We start from the raw sequence: 24135 nt of genomic DNA on the forward strand, positions 1-24135 counted from the left end.
GCTTATGTTATTATAAAAAATAAACCATCCAATTTAAAGCATACCATACTGAATTTCCATCTCCACTTAGCCCCAGTAATCTTATATCTCAGGCTTAACAATTCACCAAATGGCAGATTCACTAAATGGCCCAAATTAACAAGAAGAACAATGGCTATGACCTTCGCTGAGTGTGTACTGTGTGGGAGGTGTCATTCTAAGCACCTTATGGGTATCATCTCATTTACCTGATAACAATTCTATGAAGCAGGTACTATTATTACTTCACTTTACTGAAGAGGAAACTGAGACACTAAGGGACCTCCCTGGGTCACACAGCTGTGAGGGCAGCCCCAGGCCTCAACTCCAGCGGCTGGACTCCACAGCCCACACTGTCAACCAACATCACATATTGTCTAATATAATATACTGCTAAAGATAACTAAAAGATTCCACCTCCAGGAGTAAGTTTATACTCTCAAATGAGTTAAAAGGTCAGTGTGAACAATCAGCCTTAGTTTAAGCCACATCTTCACATGATGAAGTTACAATAGCTAGAAAAGGCAAATAATTCAGAAATTTTTCTTTTCAATGATGTGTCCATGTTGGCCCCCAAATAATTACATTTGATTGTTCATTTACAAATGACCACAGGACAGTTTCAAACAATTGGTTTAGACTTCTACAAGGTATTATATCAGCCCTTGGAATTCAAAGACATTAACCACCGACACAGAGAATTGCACAGCACAAAGGGTGACTCACTTTTCCAGCAGCCATGAGTGACAGAGCAAACTGGTACCAGAGGTGGAACTCCTCAAAGGCAAACTTCATGGCTCTTTCTAAGCACTGGTTTGGAAAGAAGAACAAAGACAGACATCTGAGAATTGCCAGTGTCACAGCTGGACAAGTGTGAGTTTGTGTCTGTGCATAGTCAGTTAAGTCCTACATGATCTGCTTCCCTTGAACGCTCAAGACATAATCCACCACCAAACCCCTCCTGAGGAGTCCCCTCAGGGTACAATGCACCGAGCCAGAAGCGAGGACAATTCACAGTTGCCTAAAACACAATCATTGATCTCTAGTAGCTTTTCATCTGGTACAAGGAAAGAGGCAGGTACACAAATGACTCAAAAACATGTGCCCCAAGAGCGGGAAACAGAAAGTACTGTGGGAAAGTGATCCAGGATTCAGGAATGGCATCCTGGAAGAATGGTGTTTGAGCTGTGCCTTGATTAACGAAAAGGAAAAAAACACAACCTATGATTTGGAAACACACTCCAGGAAGAGGGGGCACAACAGCACATGCTTTGACTCAGCGATGGCGAGTGGTCCAGTGTACACGCAGCCTCGGGAACACGGGCAGAATGGGGAGAATCAGGCTGGAAGGCAGGTGCGGGCTGGGGCCACGTCCCTGAATCTGACACACAGCTCCTTTGCAAAGTTGTTTCATCTCCTTCCTCCACCCCAGCTTTGGTTCTCATAACTGGATGTTAACGCGACTGTCTTCACCCTCCCCACCCCAGCCCAGCCCAGTCCCACTATCAGAAACTATCAAGGGCAGAGATCCTGACTTCTTTGTCTCCTCAGGGCCTGCCCATGGTAGAAAATCTACAAATGAACTTCATTCTCAGTCAATGAGGAGTCTCTGGTTTCTGCACAGAGTGACATAATCACATCAGAGCTCCAGGAAAATCATGACGGGGGAGGGTGAGACCAGAATGGAGGCAGACCAGGAATAAGGGAGATAGAATGGTCCAGGGACTTCAGAACTAAGGCAGAGAACCAAGAAATGTGTCCGAGTTACAATTAGCAAGGACAGGCCACCCAAGGTGGGGGTTGGCTTGTGAGGTATAAGGGCTGAAGGAGGCCCCTAGCATCTCTGGTATACCCAGGAGCACACCCATGGCATAGAAAGCCCATGAGTATACACACATGTGTGCTGTGTGTGTGTATGTATGTGTGTGTTTATGAGAGACAAAGACAGAGAAAGAGACAGAGAGAGAGAGAGAAAGAAATTTTTTAGAATAAAGGGAGAATGAGGAAGAAAGGTGTTTCATTAATGAGTAGGGTATGGAACATGGTGAGTTTGAGGTGTCATGTGATGATTTACTGGAGATAATTAGAGACAATCTGAGCCTCAAGAGAAAGATCTAACAAAAGACATACATTTGAGCTGAAAGAAATTAAAGAAGACATAAATAGAAACATGTCCAATTTCATGGACTGGAATGTTAAGATGTCAATACTACCCAAAGTGATCTACAGATTCAATGCAATCTCTACCAAAATCCCAATGATGTTTTTTGCAGATATAGAAAAACCCATCCTAAAACACATATGGAATCTAAAGGAACCCCAAATAGCCAAAACAATCTTGAAAAAGAACAAAGCTGGAGGACTCACACTTCCTCATTTCAAAGCTTATTACAAAGCTACAGTAATCAAAACAGCATAGTACTGGCATAAAGACAGACCCAAAAGAATTAAAAGCAGGGACTCAAACAGATATGAGTACACTCATGTTCACAGCAGCATTATTCACAATAGCTAAAATGTGGAAGCCCCCCATGTTGCTTGGATGAAGGGATAAACAAAATGTGATATATACATACAATGGAACATTATTCAGTCTTAAAAAGGAAGGAAACTCTGCAATATGTTACAACATGGATTAACCTTGAGGACATTATGCTAAGTGAAATAAGTCAGTCACAAAAAGATAAATATTGTATGATTCCACTTAAATAAGGTACTTAGAGTAATCAAATCATAGAGACAGAAAGTAGAATGGTGGTTGCCAGGGGTTGTGGGGAGGGGAGAATGGAGGGTTATCGTTTAATGAGTACAGAGTTTCAGTTTCACAAGATGAAAAGAGTTCTGGAGATGGATGGTGGTGATGGTTGCACAAAATTATGAATATATTTAATACCACTGACCTTTACACTTAAAAATGGTTAAAATGGTAAATTTTATGTGACATATATTTTACCACAATAAAAAAATTTGAGAAAAAAACACATTTGAGAACATGAAAACACCAATGCGTAAAGATACATGCACCTCTGTGTTCACTGCAGCATTATTCACAATAGCCAAGACTTGGAAGCAACCTAAGTGCCCATCAAGGGACGAATGGATAAAGAAGATGTGGTATATATACACAACGGAATAGTACTCAGCCATAAGAAACAATGAAATTCAGCCACTTGTGACAACATGGATGGACATTGAGGGTATTATGCTAAGCAAAATAAATCAGAGGGAGAAGGTCAAATACTGTATGATCTCACTCATAAGTAGAAAATAAAAACAACAACAAACAAACACATAAGAGGCAGAGATTGGACTGGTGGTTACCAGAGGGGAAGGGGGGAGGGAGGAGGGCGAAAGGGATGATTAGGCACACATGTGTGGTGATGGGCTGTAATTAGTATTTGGGTGGTGAACATGACGTAATCTATGCAGAAATAGACGTGTAATGATGTACGCCTGAAATTTATACAATGTTATAAACCAATGTGACCTCGATGAAATAAAAAAAAAAAAAACCACATTTGAGAAAAGAGTTGAAGTTATTGGAAGAGATCAGATCACCCTCAAAGAGTATTGAGAGAGAGGGCAGCTGGGGCAGAACCTTGGCAGAAATCTCTATGGAAGGGAAGGGAAAGAAAAAGGACCAGGAAAGGAAACTGAGAGGCAGAATCTGGGGAGAGGGTGCGGCAGGAGGTCACGACACAGACAGGGTCTTGGGAAGGCAGAACAACAGGGTCAGAGCAATGGAGGCCAAGGATCTGGCCTCGGGTGACCAAGCTCCACGAGTGTAGTTGTGGGGTGTGCTGGAGGAGGGTGCCAGGCCATGGGGGCCGGATGAGTCAAAAAAAGGTGAGGGAAAGGACGTGTGAAGCAAAGGCCTGGAGGCGGAAGAAAGGCTCCTTATCTACGCACTTATCTTTTCACGGAGGCAACTTGAGAGGAACAAACAGAAGAAACTGAGGAGATAAATTGGGTCCCAGAAGACTAGAGAGAGCCAGGTCCCTGGAACGAATGGGCCCCTGAAGCAAGGCCTTCTCTTAAGGAGGCAGGTTCCATAAGATAAAGAGGAGAGACCCTTAAGGGCTCCTGCCCAGTCACTGTGTTCTCTGTAAAGACGGGATGAGGTGGTTATTGGGAGGAAAGAAAAAAAATAGGGCTAGGAGTTTTAAAAAGAACAGAAAAGCTTTAAACAACAATGAAAACTTTACCCTGAGGAGACAGAATGCTCACATCGGGGTCACCTCAAAGACTGTGGTGTGGACGTGCAGTGGTACCTACAGCACCGTGTGGCCACTTTTCTCTAGTGATGCTCCACAGCCAGCCCAGGAGCAGAGGAGAAGGATGGATGGAATGCTCAGGATTAATGGATGGACCAAGAGGGAGGGGCACGGAGCTGGGGGCCAAGAGACAGAGGAGCTACAAAGAGGGTGACAAACTGGAGGAAATAATAAAGGTAAAGAAGTGGTGGGAGAGGAGAGAAAAGAATTCCAGAATTTTACATGTTATTTACAGAGAAGGTCACAGTAAATATTATGCTAGCTGGTTTACTGTGAAAACCTATCCAAACAAAAATATGTCATATTAAAAAGCAAAGTAATAAGCAGTTAATAAGCCACCTACTATCACCTAGTGATGGTATAGGATGGGTATCTGCAGATCCCAAGTAAGATGAACTTGGTTCCTCGTTTTGATCACATTGGCAATGTGCTTAGCTAAAATCTCGGGCGTGGACACGTGACTCCATTCTGGACAATGCGATGTCAGCAGAAGTCGCTGGGTGAGGCCCAGGATAGCTCTTGAAGAGGAAGGCATCCTCAGCTGGTGCACACTTTGCTCTCAGCCCTGGCCCCTCCTTCTGCCTGGGACAGGGACTCAATGCTGGAGGTGGGGCAGCCAGGGGTTGAGAAGCATGAGGACAAAGCCACGCTCTAGAATGACTGAGCAGAAAGAGAGAAAGCACTGGGCCCCTGATGCCATGAGAAGCTGCAGCTGCCTCAGATGGCAGCCTCTCACCAGACTTGTTGTCATAGGGAAAAAATAAACTCATATTTGGTTAAGTCACCATAAGCTGGTTTTGTTGATTATATCTGGATACACCTGTCACTAATACAGACACTAAATGGCAAGGCTGGATCTGAGTAACTGCTCTGCTATACTGATAAGCAACAAGAAGCCGTTACTTTAAGAAGCACAGTGGGGAAAAAAACCTAAAGCACCTTGCTGAGAAGATCAAGCAGGCAAGATGTAAGATGAGATGCAGGGTAAGGGAAGACCTGATCCGGGTGTGGGTAGTATGGGCTGGGAACAAGTGGGGAGGACAGGGGTTAGGGAGAGAACGCCAAGCAATGAAAAGCCAACAGTACTTAGAAACTGATTTAGGGCAGGTGGATGAGGGATGATGAAGAAGGAGGAAACAAGAAGGATAATCACATTGGCTGGAATTAGGCAAAGGAGCCGGGATGTGGAGAGAAGAGGGTAGATGATGATCAAAAATGAGGCTTGTTCTAAGAGCTCTACTCAACTAATTCACCGCAATACAACCACTAAGTACTTAAATACATACACAGAAACATGCAAATGTTTGAATGCTTTTCTTCCTTCTTTTGCTAAGAGAAATGATAAATATCAACTGTTTTCCTGATAAACAAAAGGAGCTCAGCAGCTGAAACAGTCTGTTCTAAATCAAAAAGCTGGATGCTATAAATAAGTGTGCAGCCTTCTTTTCTTTTGTGCCAAAGGCTAACACACTCATTATACTCAGTGAAAAACACTTACTGGAAGCCCAATTGGTAGCGAGCTCCATTCCAGATGCTACAGGAAACTACCAGCCCTTGTGGAGGAGACTCGGAGCATCTTGGGAAGCTTCTAGTTAAGTCCCCAAAGGAGAGGACATTTGTCATTTTGGCTTCTGATTTTTTGTTTTAGGGGGTAGGGTACCCTAGTTAGAAGGGAAGCAGCCTCTCTGCTTCCCAGTAAGAAAGCCTAAGTGCAAATGAAGGAGGGAAGCCATAGGTGTGTCACATGACCTAGAACGGCCAATCAGATGCTCCTGCCAGCGAAGTGCCTCTGGAGCTAGTGAGGCAGGGAGAGCAGCCATTGGATGTTATTTCCAGGGGCCAGGCCTGGGGGCACGGTAGCAGTATGGTTGGTGGAGGCCCTCCAGAGCCAACTGGATCCTCCCGGACTGGGGCAGGGGCCTCGCCTCCTTAATTTCTGCTCATGGCCGTTCTTCAGCCTTCTGTGGATCCTGTGAGCAGTAGGCATCAATAAATGCCTTTTCTGCTTGAGTTAACTCGTCAGGTTCTGTTACCTACAACCAAGGCCCTGAAGGGGCTTCAGGCCTCTTATAACATCCCCTACCTCCCACCCCCCAACAAGTAGTTGTACTCCTTCTGCCTGAGAACTTTCCAGAATAGGGAATTCACAACCTGAACAGTAGCTAGAAATAAAGAATCTAGGCACCACCACAGATTAAGGGTGTGAATTTGGGCAAGCTAATTAACCTCTCCATACCCAGATTCCTCACTGTAAAATGGGAAATATAACAGTAATTAATGTAGAGAGTTATCAGGAAGATTAAGTTAGTTAATATATATAAGCAACAAGAACAGTATCTTAGATATAGGCTAGTAAGTGCTAAATCAAGGTTAGCTATTACCTATTTTTTTAAATTTAACATTCTTATATTAAGAAAGAAAATTGCATAATATCTATCACTTTATCCACATTTAATATATGAAAATTCAAATTTATAATACATTATATCAGAAATAATTATTTACTTTACAAAATGTTTCCTCATTTTTGGACAGGATTCAATCTGAGACCCTTGAAAATAGTGCACAACTTTACAGAACCAGACAAGAATATATGTTTATTATTTATTTTCTTAACAAGTGGTATGGACTGAATGTGTGTCCCCCCCTAAATTCATATATTGAAGCCTAATTCCCAAAGTGATGGTGTTAGGAGGTGGGGCCTTTGGGAGGAGCTTAGGTCCTGAGGGTGGGGCCCTCATGAATGGGATTAGTTCCCTTAAAAAAGAGGAGAGCTCCCTTGCCCCTTCCACCCTGTGAGGACACAGGAAGAAGCCAGCAGTCTGCAACCTGGAAGTGGGCCTTCACCAAACAGTGAACCTGTTGGAGGCATGATCTTGGACTTCTCAGCCTCCTCAACTGTGAGAAATAAACGTTTGTTGTTTATAAGCCACTCAGTTTGTGGTATTTTGTTATAGACAGCCCGAAAGGACCAAGACAACAAGCTCCAGGATAACAGTGACTATATAGCCAAGAGCTATTCTAATTGCTTTACAAGAACTGCCTCATTTGCTTGCCATCCTAACAACCCTATAAGGTACAAGCAGGTATTATTACGGTCCTCCATTTACAGACGAGGAAACCACAGCACAGACACGTTCCGTGACTATGCAAGGTCTCTGTGAGCGGCGGTGGAGCCAGGATCCGAATCCAGGCAGTCTGGTTCCAGAGTCGCAGCTCTTAACCACAACACTTGCTGCCTCTGAGACTTTAATTACAGACATGCCACTCACACTTAACTTTCCAGGCCCACTCTTGCTGCACAAAGCAAAGTATAGCTAAATAAAAGGCCCCTAAAAACGCCACATGTTCCCTGAACAGTTTCCAAGATTCAGCAATATTTTTTATTGCTAACGGGGCCCTTGCTCCTATGGCCTCTTTGGGATACCCGAGGCTACGGAGGACTGAGGCCTTTCCAGCTTGCGACATTTTCAGGAAACTTCACAGATCTCGTGATAACCACTAGCCCCATGGCGGCCGAGGATGCACTGTCCCAGCCCATCTCAAAGGTGTCAGTTTATACGACTCATGTGTTTCCTCTACACTGCAGCATCTTCCACAGACTACTCTAGTTTGGAACTCTTTCTCATAACTATAACAACTCCCATCCCATAATAAGCCACATGGGTATTATAAAGAGAGTTAGGCAATACAAGTCAACAATTATAAATTAGCCCTTCACCCCAATTCAGAGGCGTTTGAGCTCTGGTGTCACAGCTGATGGCTCTTGGCATCAGTGACAGCACGCTGGCTCTGAAAAAGTGCCCAGACAGTTCCAGCTGCTCCTGAAATCTTGATGCCAAGCACACTGCTTGATATATAACATGTCCTCCCCTATGTTCCCGTAAACGTCAAGATTATATAAATCCCTTTTAGCTCAGGTCAACATAACTCCGTCACAAAAAGAGGCCCTCTCCCAAAGAATGCATCCAAGAAAAAAAGGAACCTGGGTTGTCACGGGGACATTTGCTATCCACAACCTCTGCCCCTCAGATGGGATATGGCTCACCCCAATTCGGTTTGACCACCCCTTTTAAGCACCTAATCATATCTGTATGTGACAGAGTAAAAATTTCCACTTTTAATGGAGTGGGGGGATTGGGAACAGAATATACACTATAAATAAAATAAAATAAAATAAAATAAAAGCATTCATATTTTAAATAGTGGTTCCAGTCTAAAAGAAGTACTGATGAAATGGACTTTTAAGAAGACATAGGTGTTTTGTGCATGGGGGAGGGGGCTATATAAGAAGCTGCTTCAGTCACCCAGGCCCAGCATGGCTGGGAACGAAAAGTAGACGCAGCATGAGTCCAAGAGGAGGGCAGCCACGTGGTGGAGGCACTGGCTCTGCGGGCGACTGCCTACGCTCAATCCAAACTCCTTACTCACCAGCCATAGGGTTGTTATGGGGTTCAATGAAGTGCTACACATAAAATGCTTAGAAGGGTGTCTGGCGAAGAGTGCATGCTATAGACACGTTACTGCTGACGTTGCTTTTATGAAACAGAGAAGTAGCAGATTCTGTGGGGCTCAAAGTTCCATCTGAAGGAGGAAAGAAGGGGAGAAGGAGCAGCCCTGGGAACAAGGGCAGGGGTGCCAGTGGATGGCAAAGGGAGAGTAGAAAGGAGCCTCAGGGTAGAAAGGGAGAGAAGAGAGCTAGATTCTGGCCCTTTTTCACTTTCGGTGTCCAACGGAAAGAGAGCAGTGTGAGCCTGGGGAGAGGGATATGGGGTCCCACCCAGATCTGCAGATCCCTGAGTCACCCACACAAAACAGCAGGTGACATCTCTCAACCATCTCCCTTACCAGAAAAGAAGATGGATTTGGCTGTCGTAGTATTTCTACCAGGAAAGATAGGCCCATTCGCTGTAATCATACTACTGCCACCTCTCTACATCCCAGATAACATTCATTTAATACCATGAATATTTGGTAGAACAATAATTGGACTCGAATGGCATCCTAATCATTTGAGTCGTAGTCAAAATGTCACTTGCAAAAACGTTATTTCCTTTTGGTAGCAAGAGCTTACCCTTTCCAGTCTCCTATTTTGGCTTTTCATACACCAGCCATCTCTGAGGGGGCTCAGGAATGAGCAGCTCTTCTGGCATAAGAAGGGGATCTAGCAATTACCTTCCTAGTACGCAAAGCCCAATTACACGAACTGGGGGCATGGCAGTGACAGCTGTAGAATACCACGAGCAAGGAAAAGCCAAAGTCTATTTTTGGAATTCAAGACTCAGATTCAGCATCCAAAAACCCATGGGGGAGGGGGCAGGAACAAAATAATCAGATCCCCTCAAATTTAGCCTGGAGCTTAAGTCTAAAACTTATCACTATTAAAATAGAACAAATAACATAGTGAACTGTCTTTACCTTTGTGGACAGGTTGGCCTTATCCTAAAAGTTCTTTAACATGGATCCTTCAATTGATTAGAAAGATTTTCTTTTCTACATCATAATACTTAATGAGTCAGTTAATAAATGTATTTCCTTGCAGTTGTGTAACAATTTTTTTTAATTTAATACGGTACATGGATAATATTTCATGTCTTTACTTTTAGCAATGAAAAACTATCTAAGCAATTTAGACATTTTGGACCATTATCTTAGACTCACAAAAAGACATAACCAGAGAGCGTGTTGAGACCTTCAAGATTATCTCATGCCATTCTTACTTTTCAGACGTGGAAACTAAGACCCAGAGAGGAGACAGGACTTGCCCAAGTAAGAGCCCTTATTTCTAATTAACTAAAAATAAAAGTACAAATTAAAGTGGAGTTTGTGAGATCTACTCTGCAGGAGTATGGGTCCAGGAAAAGCTTCTAAAAGGCACGCTTTTGGGACTCTCAGCTACAAATAACACCCCCTCCCACGCACAGGTTTGGAGAAAACATAGATGATGTTTATCAAGTCTTACTAGAGTCTTCTCCCCTTTAAATTGGAAATAAAATAAAGCAAACTCCACATCCGTGGTCGCCTCCCATTTCTCTTTTTGCCCTAAAACAGCAATACTGCTCTAAGCAGAGGAGTCTCAAAGCTTTATTGCTTTGGCAAATGCTTAAATTAAAGGATACCATTGCCCCCGGCCATGGTGGGAGGAGTAGAGAGTGGGTTGTTTTTCAAAGGTCATAGACGTCATTACAGAATTTGAACACTGGATGTCATCCTCCGGCATGCTCTCTGCTCAACTATATGAAGCAACTCGATCAAGTTTGCACAGTGAGTGAAGGGTCTCCAGGGTCCAACTTAAATACTGCTTCATCTGCCATTAGCTGACGTTTCTGCCCTTTGTTGTTCTTGCAAAATGAATCACTGAATTCAAGAACCGAGCATTTCATTCCTCTACCTCTTCCCTCCTCAATGGCCTCTCACCTTCTGGTCTTTGTTTTCAGTCTATCTCCCCAGGCTTGGGGCACCAGGTTTTAACCCTTCAACCACAGATGCCACTTTATACACACAAGACCTAAAGGAGGGAAGAAAGGAGTCCAGGGTGCTGTCCAGAGGTGTGTCTTCCACAAAATAGGTGCTCAATGAATGCCTGAATGAAGGAATCAACATAGACCACGTGTTAGGATGCATTCCTTCAGACAGCCTTTATGGAGGCCATGGACAAACAAGAAAACACCGTGAGGAGTGCAGTGAATACAAAGGATCTGGAGATGATGCCATATCAGAAAAGACTAAAATAGAGGTGGTATAGCTGGATCATATGGTAGTTCTATCGTTGATTTTTTTGAGGAATCTCCATACTGTTTTCCATAGTGGCTGCACCAGTTTGCACTCCCACCAGCAGTGTATGAGAGTTCCCTTCTCTCCACATCCTCTCCAACACATGTTGTTTCCCGTCTTGTTAACTATAGCCATTCTGACGGGCGTGAGGTGATATCTCATTGTAGTTTTGATTTGCATTTCCCTGATAGTTAGTGATTGTGAACATCTTTTCATGTGTCTGTTGGCCATCTGTATATCTTCTTTGGAGAAATGTCTGTTCAGGTCTTTTGCCCATTTTTTAATTGGGTTGGTAGTTTTTTTGTTGTTGAGATGCTATTCCACTGTTGGGTATTTATCCAAAGAACTTGAAAACACCAATTTGCAAAGGTACATGCACCCTTGTGTTCACTGCAGCCTTATTCACAATAGCCAAGACTTGGAAGCAACCTAAGTGCCCATCAAGGGACGAATGGATAAAGAAGCTGTGGTATATATACACAATGGAATACTACTCAGCCATAAGAAACGACGAAATCCAGCCATTTGTGACAACATGGATGGACATTGAGGGTATAATGCAAAGTGAAATAAGTCAGAGGGAGAAGGCCAAATACCGTATGATTTCCTTCATTAAGTAGTAGATAATAACAACAATAAACAAACACATAGGGACAGAGATTGGATTGGTGGTTACGAGAGGGGAAGGGGGGAGGGAGGAGGGTGAAAGGGATAATTCGGTACATGTGTGTGGTGATGGGTTGTAATTAGTATTTTGGTGGTGAACATGATGTAGTCCATGCAGAAATAGAAGTACAATGATGTACACCTGAAATTTTTGCAATGTTATAAACCAATGTTACTGCAATAAACAAAAAATTAAAAAAAAAAAAAATAGAGGTGGTAAATTATGGCCTAAGGGCCAAATCCGACCTGCTGCCCATTTCTACAGCAGCAAAAAGTTAAGAATCATTTTATACGTGAACATTTGCCACCAATTTGATGAGAGGAAATACTAACTTTGAACCCAAATTAAGAAAATGTTATCTTCCAAAACAATCCCATTCTTCTCAATAATGGACCTGTATTACAAAAACTTGTACTCACTAATTATATTTTGAATTTCATCATAAAAACCTTGCGGAAATTTGTTTCCTCTTGTTATACCTACACAATATCTTTGATTTTGCCTCTTGGTCCTCAAAACCTAAAATATTTAGTGTTTGGCCCTTTATAGAAAAGTATCCAACCCCCAGACTAAAGGAATGGGGCACTTTATGCTAGAGGAAGAAGACAATATAATAGCTGTCTTCAAAAATAGGTGAAAGTCACAAGGAGATAAATTTTAGATCAATCTTTGCTAATAACCAGAGAGGAATGGAATGGTAGGTATTACATACCAAGAGCTGTGCTGACTATTTTACACCTAATGTCTCACTGAGCTTCATAACAATCTCTGAGGTAGAAATCCAGAGTGGCTAAGCACCTTTGCCAAAGTCACACAGCTAGGAAAGGGTAGAGCCAGAACTCAGATCTGCCTGATTCCAAGGCTATTTTTTCACTAAATAATGAAAGACCCTACTAAGAGTTAAGGATCATCTGCCAGGGTTATTACAGAGGAGTTTTTTACGTTAGAAAGCAGATTATCAACACCACCGCTAAGAATAGTAACACACACTTTGCAAACATTATCTCTTTAATCCTCACAATGACCCTGGAGGTCATATTATTACCTGAATTCTCCACAGAAGGTTTAGAGAGGTAAAGGGATCTGCTCAAGTAGCAGAACTGAGATTTAAACTCAGACGTGACATCAAAACATGAGATATTGTTAAGATGGCAATACTATTCAAAGTGATCTACAGATTCAACAATATCTCTATCAAAACTCTAACAGTCTTGGGGCCGGCCCTGTGGCGCAAGCGGTTAGGTGCGCGCGCTCCGCTGCGGCGGCCCGGGGTTCGCTGGTTCGGATCCCGGGCGTGCACAGACGCACTGCTTGGTAAGCCATGCTGTGGCGGCGTCCCATATAGAGTGGAGGAAGATGGGCACAGATGTTAGCCCAGGGCCGTCTTCCTCAGCAAAAAAAAGAGAAGGATTGGCGGATGTTAGCTCAGGGCTGATCTCCTCACAAAAAAAAAAAAAAAAAAACTCTAACAGTCTTATTTTTCCCAGGAAGATATACAGATGGCCAATAGGCATATGAAAAGATGTTCAACATCACTAATCAACAGGGAAATGCAAATCAAAACTACACTAAGATATCACCTTCCACCCTTGAGAATGGCTATAATCACCAAGACAAAAAATAACAAACGTTGGAGAGGATGTAGAGAAAAGGGAACCCTCATTCACTGCTGGTGGGATTGCAAACTGGTGCAGCCTCTATGGAAAACAGTATGGAGATACGTCAAAAAATTAAAAATAGAAATACCTTATGATCCGGCTATCCCACTTCTGGGTATTTATCCAAAGAACTTGAAATCAACAATCCAAAGAGGCTTACGCACCCCTATCTTCATTGCAGCATTATTCGCTATAGCCAAGACGTGGAAGCAACCCGTGTCCATCAACAGATGATCGGATAAAGAAGATGTGGTATATATATACAATGGAATACTACTCAGCCATAAAAAAAATGACAAAATTGTCCCATTTGCAACAATATGGATAGACCTGGAGGGTATTATGTTAAGTGAAATAAGCCAGACATAGAAAGACAAACACCGTATGACCTCTCTCATATGTGGAATATAAACTAACACACAGACAGAGAGAATAGTTTGGTGGTTACCAGGGGGCAGGGGGTTGGGGAGTGAGCACAAGGGGTGAAGGGGCACATTTATATGGTGACTGACAAATAATAATATACAACTGGAATCTCACAATGTTATAAACTATTATGATATCAATAAAAAATGCAAAAAAAAAATAAAATCTGGGATTTGCTTCACAGTAACAAGAGAAGGGGAGGTGAATGGCATTATGGATGGGGCAGTCAGTATTGGCCATGGGTTGGTGGTTGTGGGGCTGAGTGATGGGTGAATGTGTTCATTACACTACTCTGTTTTGGACATGTTCAAAATTCTCTATAATAAAAAAGTTAAAAAAAAAACAAAAAACTGTAAGTCTTTTCTGCAGAAATGGAAAAGCCAATCCTCAGATTCCTGTGGAATTGCAAGAGACCCTGAATAGGCAAAAGAATCTTGAAAAAGAGCAAAGCTGGAGGACTCACACTTCTCGATTTCAAAGCTTATGACAAAGCTACAGTAATCAAAACAATGTGGTATTGGCATAAGGATAAATATATAGAGCAATGGAATAGAATTGAAATCCTAGAAATAAACCCACATCTATGGCCAACTGATTTTCGACAAGGGTGCCAAGTCCATTCAATGGGAAAAGAATAGTCTCTCAACAAATGCTGCTGAGACAGCTGGATTTCCACATGCAAAAGAATGAACTTGGACTCCTACCTGATACCGTACACAAAAATTAACTCAAAATGGATCAACAACCTAAATATAAGAGCGAAAACCATACAATTCTTACAGGGAAACACAGGAGTAAATTTTCATGACCTTGGATTTGGCAATGGAGTCTTAGATATGACACCAAAAGCATAAGCAACAAAAGAAAAATTCAATACACTAGACTTAATCAGAATTAAAAACTTGAATGCATCAAAGGGCATAAAATGAAAAGACAACCTAGAGAATGGGAGGAGATATTTGCAAATCATATATCTGTTAAGGGTTTTTTATCCACAATAAATAAAGAACTACTATAACTCAACAACAAAAGACAAATAAACCAATTTAAAAATGGGCAAAGGTCTTGAATAGACACTTCTCCAAACAAGATACACAAATGGCCAATAAGCACATGAAAAGATGTTCAACTTCATTAGCCAATAGGGAAAGGCAAATCAAACCCACAATGAAATACCACTTCACACCTACTAGGATGACTACAATAAACAAAAAAACAAAAAATAACAAGTGTTGGTGAGGATGTGGAGAAAATGGAACCCCAGTGCCTTGTTGCTGGGAATGTAAAATGGTGCAGCTGCTAGGAAAAACAGTTCGGTGAGTCTTCAAAAAGCTAAACAATGAATTACCCATATGAACCAGCAATTCTACTCTTGGATATATACCCAAAAGAACTGAAAACAGGAACTCAGATATGTGTATGCCCATGTGCACTGCAGCATTATTCACAATAGCCAAAAGGTGAAAACAATCCACATGTCCATCAGTAGATGAATGGATAAATGAAATGTGGCACATATACACAACGGAATTATTTGGCCATAAAAAGGAATGAAGTTCTGACACGTGCTATCAGATGTATTATACAACATGGCTGAACTTTGAAAACATTAGGCTAAGTGAAACAAACCAGAAACAAAAAACAAGTATTGCATGATTCCATTTATATGATGTACCTAGAACAGGTAAATTCATGGAGACAAAAAGCAGATTAGAGGTTACCAGGTTAGGGGGGTTGGCAGAACGGGGAGTTACTGCTTGATGGGTATTTCTGTTTGGGGTGATGGAAAAGTTTGGAAATAGCTATGATGTTTATACAACATTGTGAATGCTATTAATGCCACTGAATTGTATACTTTAGAAAGGTTACAATGGCATATCTAAAAAAAACTTTTTCACTTAAAAAATTAAAAGCTAAAAAAATTTTTCAAGGGCCTTAAGAAGAGAGCAATGATGCTTAATTCAAAAAACGCTGCCATAATGGTGGGAATGTAGGTACCAGTGGCCATGTCAGTGGCTAAGATTCTTCAGGACAGGCCTGTCCTGCAAAAACGACAGAGTTGATCCCTACTGGGCTGACCCCTAACGCTGGTCCAGAGTTGGCATCTGTACCAATGCTCTGCCCCAAGCTGGCCCCACCTCTTCTGCTGCCTATTTCCCAGGTAAATGACCTTTAACCTTGGGCCTGCCTGTGGAAGACACACTCATTGCACATCCATGGACGGTTTACCCTCAAAAAACCAAAGAAAAGGGAGCAGGATGAGAATGTACACTGACTTTGCAGCATTGGTTTATTCAGCACTGACCATGAACCAAACACTGGGCCTTGATTTATCAGAAGTCTGCGGCTCCATCTGTGTCAGGCCGCACTGATGCCTTCTCGGGACCCTGACACCTGGGTCAAGGCTGGGCTTCTGCAGTACAAGTGGGCTGCAGGAAACACCAAACTCTAATGTAAACTAACAAACGGTGGCCTGTTAAGCAGACTTAATTAGATGCACAAGTGTTTTTCACAATGCTCCCTGATTAAGTAAGTGTTTGGGTTAGGGATGTGTAAATGTCCTTTTGGTACAAGCGCTAGCCAGACAGTTCTACCCACAGAACTATAATGTTGTTGAGACTTACCATAAACAAATGAATATGAGTTCAACAGGAAAGACAAAAAAATACCATTTCTGTCTTTAAAGCTGCCATTTCTATGTAGAGGGGACACATACACCCTTCAAAAAGGACCCTATAACGTTCCATCAAAATGGAGCCATTAATAGTCAAATTCAAGAAACAAACCTCCTTAGCAGCTTAGGTTCATTCTAAAAAACAGAGGAAGCCGGGCTTGTTGCTTTACTTTTAATAGTGCGGGTTGTCATGCCAACTAGTGCTGCTGTTTAAATTAAAGGGGAAAAAAAAAGAAGTGTTCCTTCCTACACAAATCTTTCAGCAGGGCTCACAATTAGTCTTTAAAAACATGAAAACTCATAGCACTGGAGATATGGTAGACATTGTACTTATATTTAAACCTCTCAAAATGAGGATGAGATAAACCTTTGATTTGTATTTCCTTTGCACGATGCTCCTTGCCCAGTATCTGGCTGAACAGCGCCCTGAAAAAAAGAAAGGCATGTGGGCATACACAAAGGCACCAACCTTGAGATGGGAGAGGAGCCCTTCATCCTGAATAAACACAGCTGAAGAAGGAGACAGAGAGAAGACAGTTTTCTTGTGCAGGTCGCTCTGCTTCCCCTATAAGCACAGTTCTTAAAAGGCTGGGTCCGGGCCGGCCCCAGGGCTTAGCGGTGAAGTGCGCGCGCTCCGCTACTGGCGGCCCGGGTTCGGATCCCGGGTGCACACCGACGCACCGCTTCTCCAGCCATGCTGAGGCCGTGTCCCACATACAGCAACTAGAAGGATGTACAACTATGACATACAGCTATCTACTGGGGCTTTGGGGCAAAGAAAACGAGGAGGATTGGCAATAGATGTTAGCTCAGAGCTGGTCTTCCTCAGCAAAAACAGGAGGATTAGCATGGATGTTAGCTCAGGGCTGATCTTCCTCACAAAAAAAAAAAAAAGGCTGGGTCCACACAACGCTGCACAACGCACGCAAAAGTGGCAATAAGAGGAGGACAGAAGACGAGCAGACGTGCTAGGAAGCCCGGCAGAGGTGGCCCCACCCTTCCCCTGTGGGTGCAGGAGTGCCTAGGGGCCCAGGTCAGCAGAGGAGACGAGTCAGAAGAAGGAAAACATGCCGTGTCCTGATGTGGAAGTGATGCTGGTTCGGGACAAGAGAAGCAAGGAAAGTACGAGGAGAGGGTGAGAAGGAGGTAAGACCTCTTCTCTCACCATAGCCTGGTGGTTGTTGACTCTTCCGTTGGTAAAAGCTTCCTCCCGGTATAAGGGAAGGTCTGTGCAGAGTCGCTGAGGCAGAGGACCTGCTCACAGAGCAGCCGAAGGGTGATGTGGCCGGATCACACCAGCAAGGGGCACAAGCAGGCTGTGCGGAAACGTTGGCTCTGACACTCAGGCCCCACGCTTTGTGTTCAATGTCCTCTCCTATCACCCCTCCGTGACAGAAAGCCCTTGGTTCCCGGACCCTGAGGTCCAATGCCCTCGCACCGCCACAATCCTGATGGTAAAGGGTGTCCCTCTGCGTTTAGACTTTTTAATCCCTATCAGGCCTTGAAGAGCCCATGCATATACCAGCTGTTCATAATCTCTCCCTGGCGCCCCCAACCTGCATGCTCTGAGGCAGCTGGCCTAGTCTGTCCACCTGCAATTAACATGTTGCACTATCCAGTCTTCTCTAATTAGTTATCTTTTCATGCGTTTCTGTTTGATCTCCCTGACTAGACTAGAAGTTTCTGGAAGCCAAAAGACCTTTTTGTATACTTTGTAGCTTCCCCTGTGCATACAGCAGTAGGAAGAGCACAGCTGCCACTGAATGAGCTCTACGTGCCGGGCTCTGTTCTGAGTACTTTATATGGATTAGTCAGTGACCCTCACAAATACCTGAGATAGGTGTGATTATTATCCCTATTTAACAGAAGGAAAAACTGAAGCATAAGAGGTTAATGACTAGCCAGGATCACACAATTGGTATGTGGCAGATCCAGAACTCAAACCCAAGCTCTCTGACCCTAGGCCTGTGCCCAGGACGCACTAGTTGCTGACCTGGGGTGGGGAGCTGAGGAGGCAGGGATGGGGTGGGATGCCAATGGAAGGAAGAAGAATGATTCGGAATATCCACAACAAAACAGGTATGATATGACCCTATTCCTTGAAACTTACATAAATGTACATGCATTTATTCATAAAGAGATACATGAAGAGATGGTCTCCAAATGTCAATGGGTAGTCAACTATCTCAGCAAAGCGGGATTCTAAGTGACTTTTATTTTCTTTTCCCTATTTGTATGTAGTGTTTGATTCTTCAAGGAGCCTGCAGGGCCGGTGCGTATGGCAGAAAGATCAACAATGAAGTCAATTTCATTATTGGAGGAAAAAGAAAACAAAATAACATAAAAAGAGAGAAAAAGAAGGGAGAAGGGGAAGAGCCATCAAACATTTCTAAACAGAAGGGTGGCATGCCCATTCCTGTGTTCTAGAAAGGTCACTGTGAGGACGATGCAGGAGATGAAGACAGGGAAATATAATGTACTACCACGATGAATGACAACAATGGTAATCACTAACATTCGTAGGCCCAAAGAAGTAACAACGGAGTTTAAAATGCAGTTACCCACCGCCCCCAGCACCATTCTCCATAGCCAAATGCTCACCAACTGATGCATGGATAAATAAATTGTGCCATATCCATACAACAGAATGTTATTCAGCCATAAAAAGGAATGAAGTACTGATACTTGCTACAGCATGGATAACCTTGAAAACATTATGCTAAGTGAAAGATGCCAGACACAAAAGGTCACTATTGGATGATTCCATTTATATGAAATACCCCAAATATATAAATCCATAGAATCAGAAAGCAGATTAGCAGCTGACAGGGACTGGGGGAAGGCGGAATGGGGAATAACTGCTTAATGGGGCCATGGTTTCCTTTTAGGGTGATGAAAATGTTTTGGAATTAGATAGAGGTGATGGTTGCACAACAGTGTGAATGTACTAAATGCCACTGAATTGCACACTTTAAAATGGTTATGTTAGATGAATTTACCTCAATTAAAAACAAATCCAGTGGGCCGGCCCAGTGGCCTAGCGGTTAAGTGTGCGTGCTCCACTACTGGCGGCCCGCGTTCGGATCCCGGGCGCACACCGACGCACCGCCTCTCCGGCCATGCCGGGGCCGCGACCCACATACAGCAACTAGAAGGATGTGCAACTATGACATACAACTATCTACTGAGGCTTTGGGGGAAAAAAAGGAGGAAGATTGGCAATAGATGTTAGCTCAGAGCCGGTCTTCCTCCGCAAAAAAAGAGGAGGATTAGCACGGATGTTAGCTCAGGGCTGATCTTCCTCAGGAAAAAAAAAAAAATCCAGTTAGCCGTTTAACCTAAGGTCCCAAGAAAATGGAAGGGCAGATGAGAAGTAAAGAAAACCCCAGCAAATGAGGGACGCAGGACACTCTAAGACATGGCCTGAAACCAAGGGAGAGAAGGTCACTGCTCAGCCGAGGGTGGACCCAGCCCCCGTCTGCTGTAACCAGGCTATCCAAAGACAGAACCGCTGCCTCGAGATGCCGTGTACTTTCACCTTTCTCCTGTGACACCACCAGTTTTAGTTAGATGATCTGAGACAACATGGCCGTCAAATGTTTGCTGGGGGAAGCTCCACCTGCAAAACTAAGCAGAAATAGCAAAAAAGGCTGAAGCCAAGTCTTCAAATACTTTACGACTGGATGCAGACACTGCATGGACCCTTCCCCAGACTCAGCCACATAAGATGGAGACTGCCCACTGCTTGGCTGTCGCCTTCCAGACTGGGAGCCGCTCCTGGCCAGGGACCGCGCCTCATTCATGGCTGTATCCTCAGCCTTAATTACAGCCCCTGCCACAGAACAGGGGACTGCATGTATATGTGTTGAAGAAACGCATGTCCTCCATTTTATATATTTTATCAATTGATTTATATTTTTACTAGATAAAATACAGACATAGTACAAAATTCAAAAGGCTCCAAGGGACATACAGTGACAAATTTCCCTTTCTCCTCACCTTCTACTCCACCACCTTCAAGGCGACCTCTGGCACTGTCTCCATCATTTTAAATGTGACCAGGGCAGTGAAATTCTAAATTGCAAAGGCTCCGGCAATCAACCAGACTATCCAGAGACTCCAGCATCAGGTCATCACCACAAGATGGAAGCTACACATGACATCAAGGTGAAAGTCATCTGGGTGAAAACAAGGTCCCAGTATTCTGTGCCAGGAGGAGGCACATGCCAGGGAGCTGCCGGCTTGCAAAGGAACGCTGCTAGGGTGACAGCCGTCCCCCCAGGGACATTCACGGCACGATGAGAAGTCTGTGGGCAGGGGCCATGCAGCCTGTCAACCAAACCAGCCGCCTCAAGCTCCTCACACCTGTTTCAGACGTAGGCGAATTTCAAGCTGTGGAAAGGCCATATTGCTATATGACGGGATGAAAGCAGACATGAAAACCACACTCAACCCTGGACCCAGAGAGATGTTTAGTGGTTTGTTTGGAGGAAAAAATTTCATCTTAAAAAGAACTCAACTGAGCTGAGCGGCACTGTCCCCACAGAGGGGCTCCATGGCGGACGCAGTAGACAGGAATTAAGCTGGCCAGGAGAAGAGGGTCCCAGGAAATCAAAGCACCCAGGGTGGTGAAGAATCTGGGCCAATCCCAAGCTTGGGCAGAGTCCCAGGGGGTGAACTGTGTGTGACAGGAACATCTGGACACACGGCTTTATCTAGCCGGATTGTGAGGGGCTTTTTTTGAAGACTGAGTAACCATTGCCCTGTATAGTCACCAAACCAAAGACTAAAAAAAGATCCAAGCCACGCAGGTTCATCTGTTCTCCAAGGCTCCTGCCTAATGTGGCGATGCACCGCAGGCTAGAGGGTGAGCCGGGCGCTTATCTGATTTCAGCCAATCTGTTACTGTATTTCATTCCCTGTCCTCGTGCCCAGAGACTGTTGCAACGTGTATAAATTTAGAAAAGAAAGATAAATAACATGGAAAAGTTCATTTTAACAAAATGAGTTGTTTTCTTTCTTTCTTTCTTTTTACTCCACTAAAGAAAAGATAAAATGATCTTGTTACTTATTTATCTCCCTTACCATGGTAGAATTCGGTATTTTGGGCAACAACTCACTAACGCAGTACCACGGCCCAAGATTAACCAGATTCGTCTAAAACTATAAAACAGTCAAGTTTCCATCCTAAATGTTTCTTAGAAGCTGAGGGAATGAGATGACAGTACCTCACATAAGATCTGTAATCAACTGGGGTCTCTTCCGAATGAGCAACAGACTCTAAATGAAGACAGAGCTTACTTTACATGAAAGCCTACACCAGCTCTCCTGACAACACACTGCGCCTGAAGCTGCCATTTCACCAGGAGTTATGCATTGATACTTTAAATAAAATAAAATCTGTTTTATAATGAAATTAATATCACAGATGGGAGATTGCTGGTTATGGTGGAAATTACATGGAAAGAGAAACTGTTTGAGAAATGCTTGCCTTCCCTCACACAACTCATAGCCAGTGGGTTTGTGGACCACCGGTAGCAAGTGACTGCCAGTGAATTCCACCACCTAATCATTTAGCCCAGTTCCCATTTTACAGAGGAGGAAACCAAAGTTAAATGATGGAACCAAGGTCACATGGCTGCTAGTGACAGAGCGGGGGCCAGGACCAGGTCCCACAGCTCTTCCCACCACCAGCACCTCTCACTGCCTGAAAGTCAACCAGACTCAAGAGCTGTACCTCCGACAACATCTCATACTGGCCTCTTCTTCCAAGAGCAATGGTCAGTAAATCATACACCACAGATGCGCTCTGCAAACTGATGAGGCGGTCACTCTTGTGCTCAGGTATCCTGCTCAGCACAGCATCCCGGTTGGCCTGAAAACAACATGGAAGACAGGAGAAGACGATGAGCCATGCATATAGCTAACACTTTGTGAAGAGAAGACATTTGGGCCTCCTGCCCCTAACTACTTGCTGGGGGGTCCAGAGACAAGGGCAGGAATGAGTAAGGGGCTTGTCACCTCAGGACATTTATTCAAAATCCCCAGAGCACCACAGCACATGGTACACGGTATTACACCAACACTGAAGGCCTGGAGGTGTGATCCTAGAGGACACGTGTACCTGTCAGCAGGCGTCTGGAGGAAGCTTTAGGAGCTGATGAAAGGCAGGGTGATTTTTCCTGGGCTCAGGTTCACAGACAACCTCGCCGCAGACACAGCTGTGCTCTGGGGCAGCAGAATCATCCACCAAGTGAGGCCCTGCTGCGCCTTACTTGTGGATCCTGCTTCTGCTCTACATTAAAGAGCGGGAGAAAAGTCCCAGCCCCACACTTCCCATCACCAAATGGTGTCATCAAATTCCTTCAGTCCTACAGAGATATATCACACTTTTCCTCTATCACCAAAGCAACATTCAAATCCCTATATGACATCTTCACTGGAACAGACTACAAAGACTAATTCAGTCTTGTTTAGGGAAGCATAAAACAGATGCATAAGAGAAAGCAAGAAGCAAACAGATTTTTGTTTTAAAAGATATTACCACAGAGGACTTAAGGGAACACAGTGCCTATTTCACATCTCCGCTGCTTAGCACAGAAATACAGCAGGGACATTCAAGCTTATTAATCTCATCTATCTAGAAATCAAATGCTCTTTACAGCACCTTGTTTTCATTACTTTTGAAATTTAATTTCTCTACAGATTCCTCAAGACATATCACATGTATTAGAGACTCTAACTGCTGGCTCATTTTCCTTTTTTCCCTACTAGGAGTTCAGAATCAATACAGTTAAGAATTTGCCTGTCTTTTTTCCCCTGCTAATTAACAGAAGCCCCAGATCTATCTATCCCTAGGAACACAGACAGGGCCCCTCAGCTTTCCCGGTGAAAGTGGTACATGAGGTATCGGGCTCTTGTCCAGGCTGATGTTTACCTTCCAGCCTGACATTCGGAAAGGCCACGCACACACCTTCTCTCTCACTAATGAGACAAAATGCTCTCTTTTTGTGTGTGAGTCCAAGGCATTTACATTTAGCCACCCATCAGTACTTACTCACTTTAAAACTCCTTGCTCTTAAATGTCAAAGACAAATAAGAATATATAAGACAGGCCACTTCCTACAAAGTGAGTCATCTCTTATGGAAACAAGCCTGCTTTTGAAGATTTCATTCTAAGTTTTTCTTGTTAGGAATGATTTTGAGCCAACAAAAGAAGATCTGAGGCAAATAGGGACTGCTATAAGTGGTCCCATTTTATTTATTTGCTATAAATGTTTCATATTGAGACCAATGCCTAGAAGAGAAGAAAACAAAACTATTTAAGAATACTATTTCAGAGAGATTTTCAAGTTATACCAAATGCATTCTTTTTTTAATTTTTGGAGAAAGTCTATCAGTGTCTTTTGATTAAAAAGGTAGAATGTAGAACCTCAAAGAGATCCACAAAACATAAATATTCCAGAACACTCTCTCAGTGGTAGTTGTGCAAATATAGTTCTGATAACCCCTTTCTCCTGGGGAGAGCTAATTTGATTTGAGGTGAGAAAGGAGTATAATTCCAAATAAGTTCTGGTAGGTGGAGAGACTATGGACAAATTTATGTTTCTAAGTTAAAGTCAGAACCAACAAAGAATACAATTT

The 24135-nt window shown here is 43.4% G+C and overlaps 1 protein-coding gene across 5 annotated transcripts in view; it reads right to left on the bottom strand.

The window, feature by feature from the left end:
* The window catches only part of TTC7B (tetratricopeptide repeat domain 7B), a 253328-nt gene that overhangs the window by 104178 nt on the left and 125015 nt on the right, over nt 1-24135 (bottom strand). For all 5 annotated transcript variants that reach the window (XM_058567546.1, XM_058567542.1, XM_058567543.1 and 2 more), the window contains exons 9-10: nt 22229-22366; nt 745-828 (exon numbers count right to left, since the gene is read on the bottom strand). In XM_058567546.1, coding sequence (XP_058423529.1) covers nt 745-828; nt 22229-22366 — 222 coding nt within the window. The remainder of the gene's footprint in view (nt 1-744; nt 829-22228; nt 22367-24135) is intronic.

The sequence above is a fragment of the Diceros bicornis genome, chromosome 24 (assembly GCF_020826845.1).
Source record: "Diceros bicornis minor isolate mBicDic1 chromosome 24, mDicBic1.mat.cur, whole genome shotgun sequence".
Lineage (NCBI taxonomy): Eukaryota > Metazoa > Chordata > Mammalia > Perissodactyla > Rhinocerotidae > Diceros > Diceros bicornis.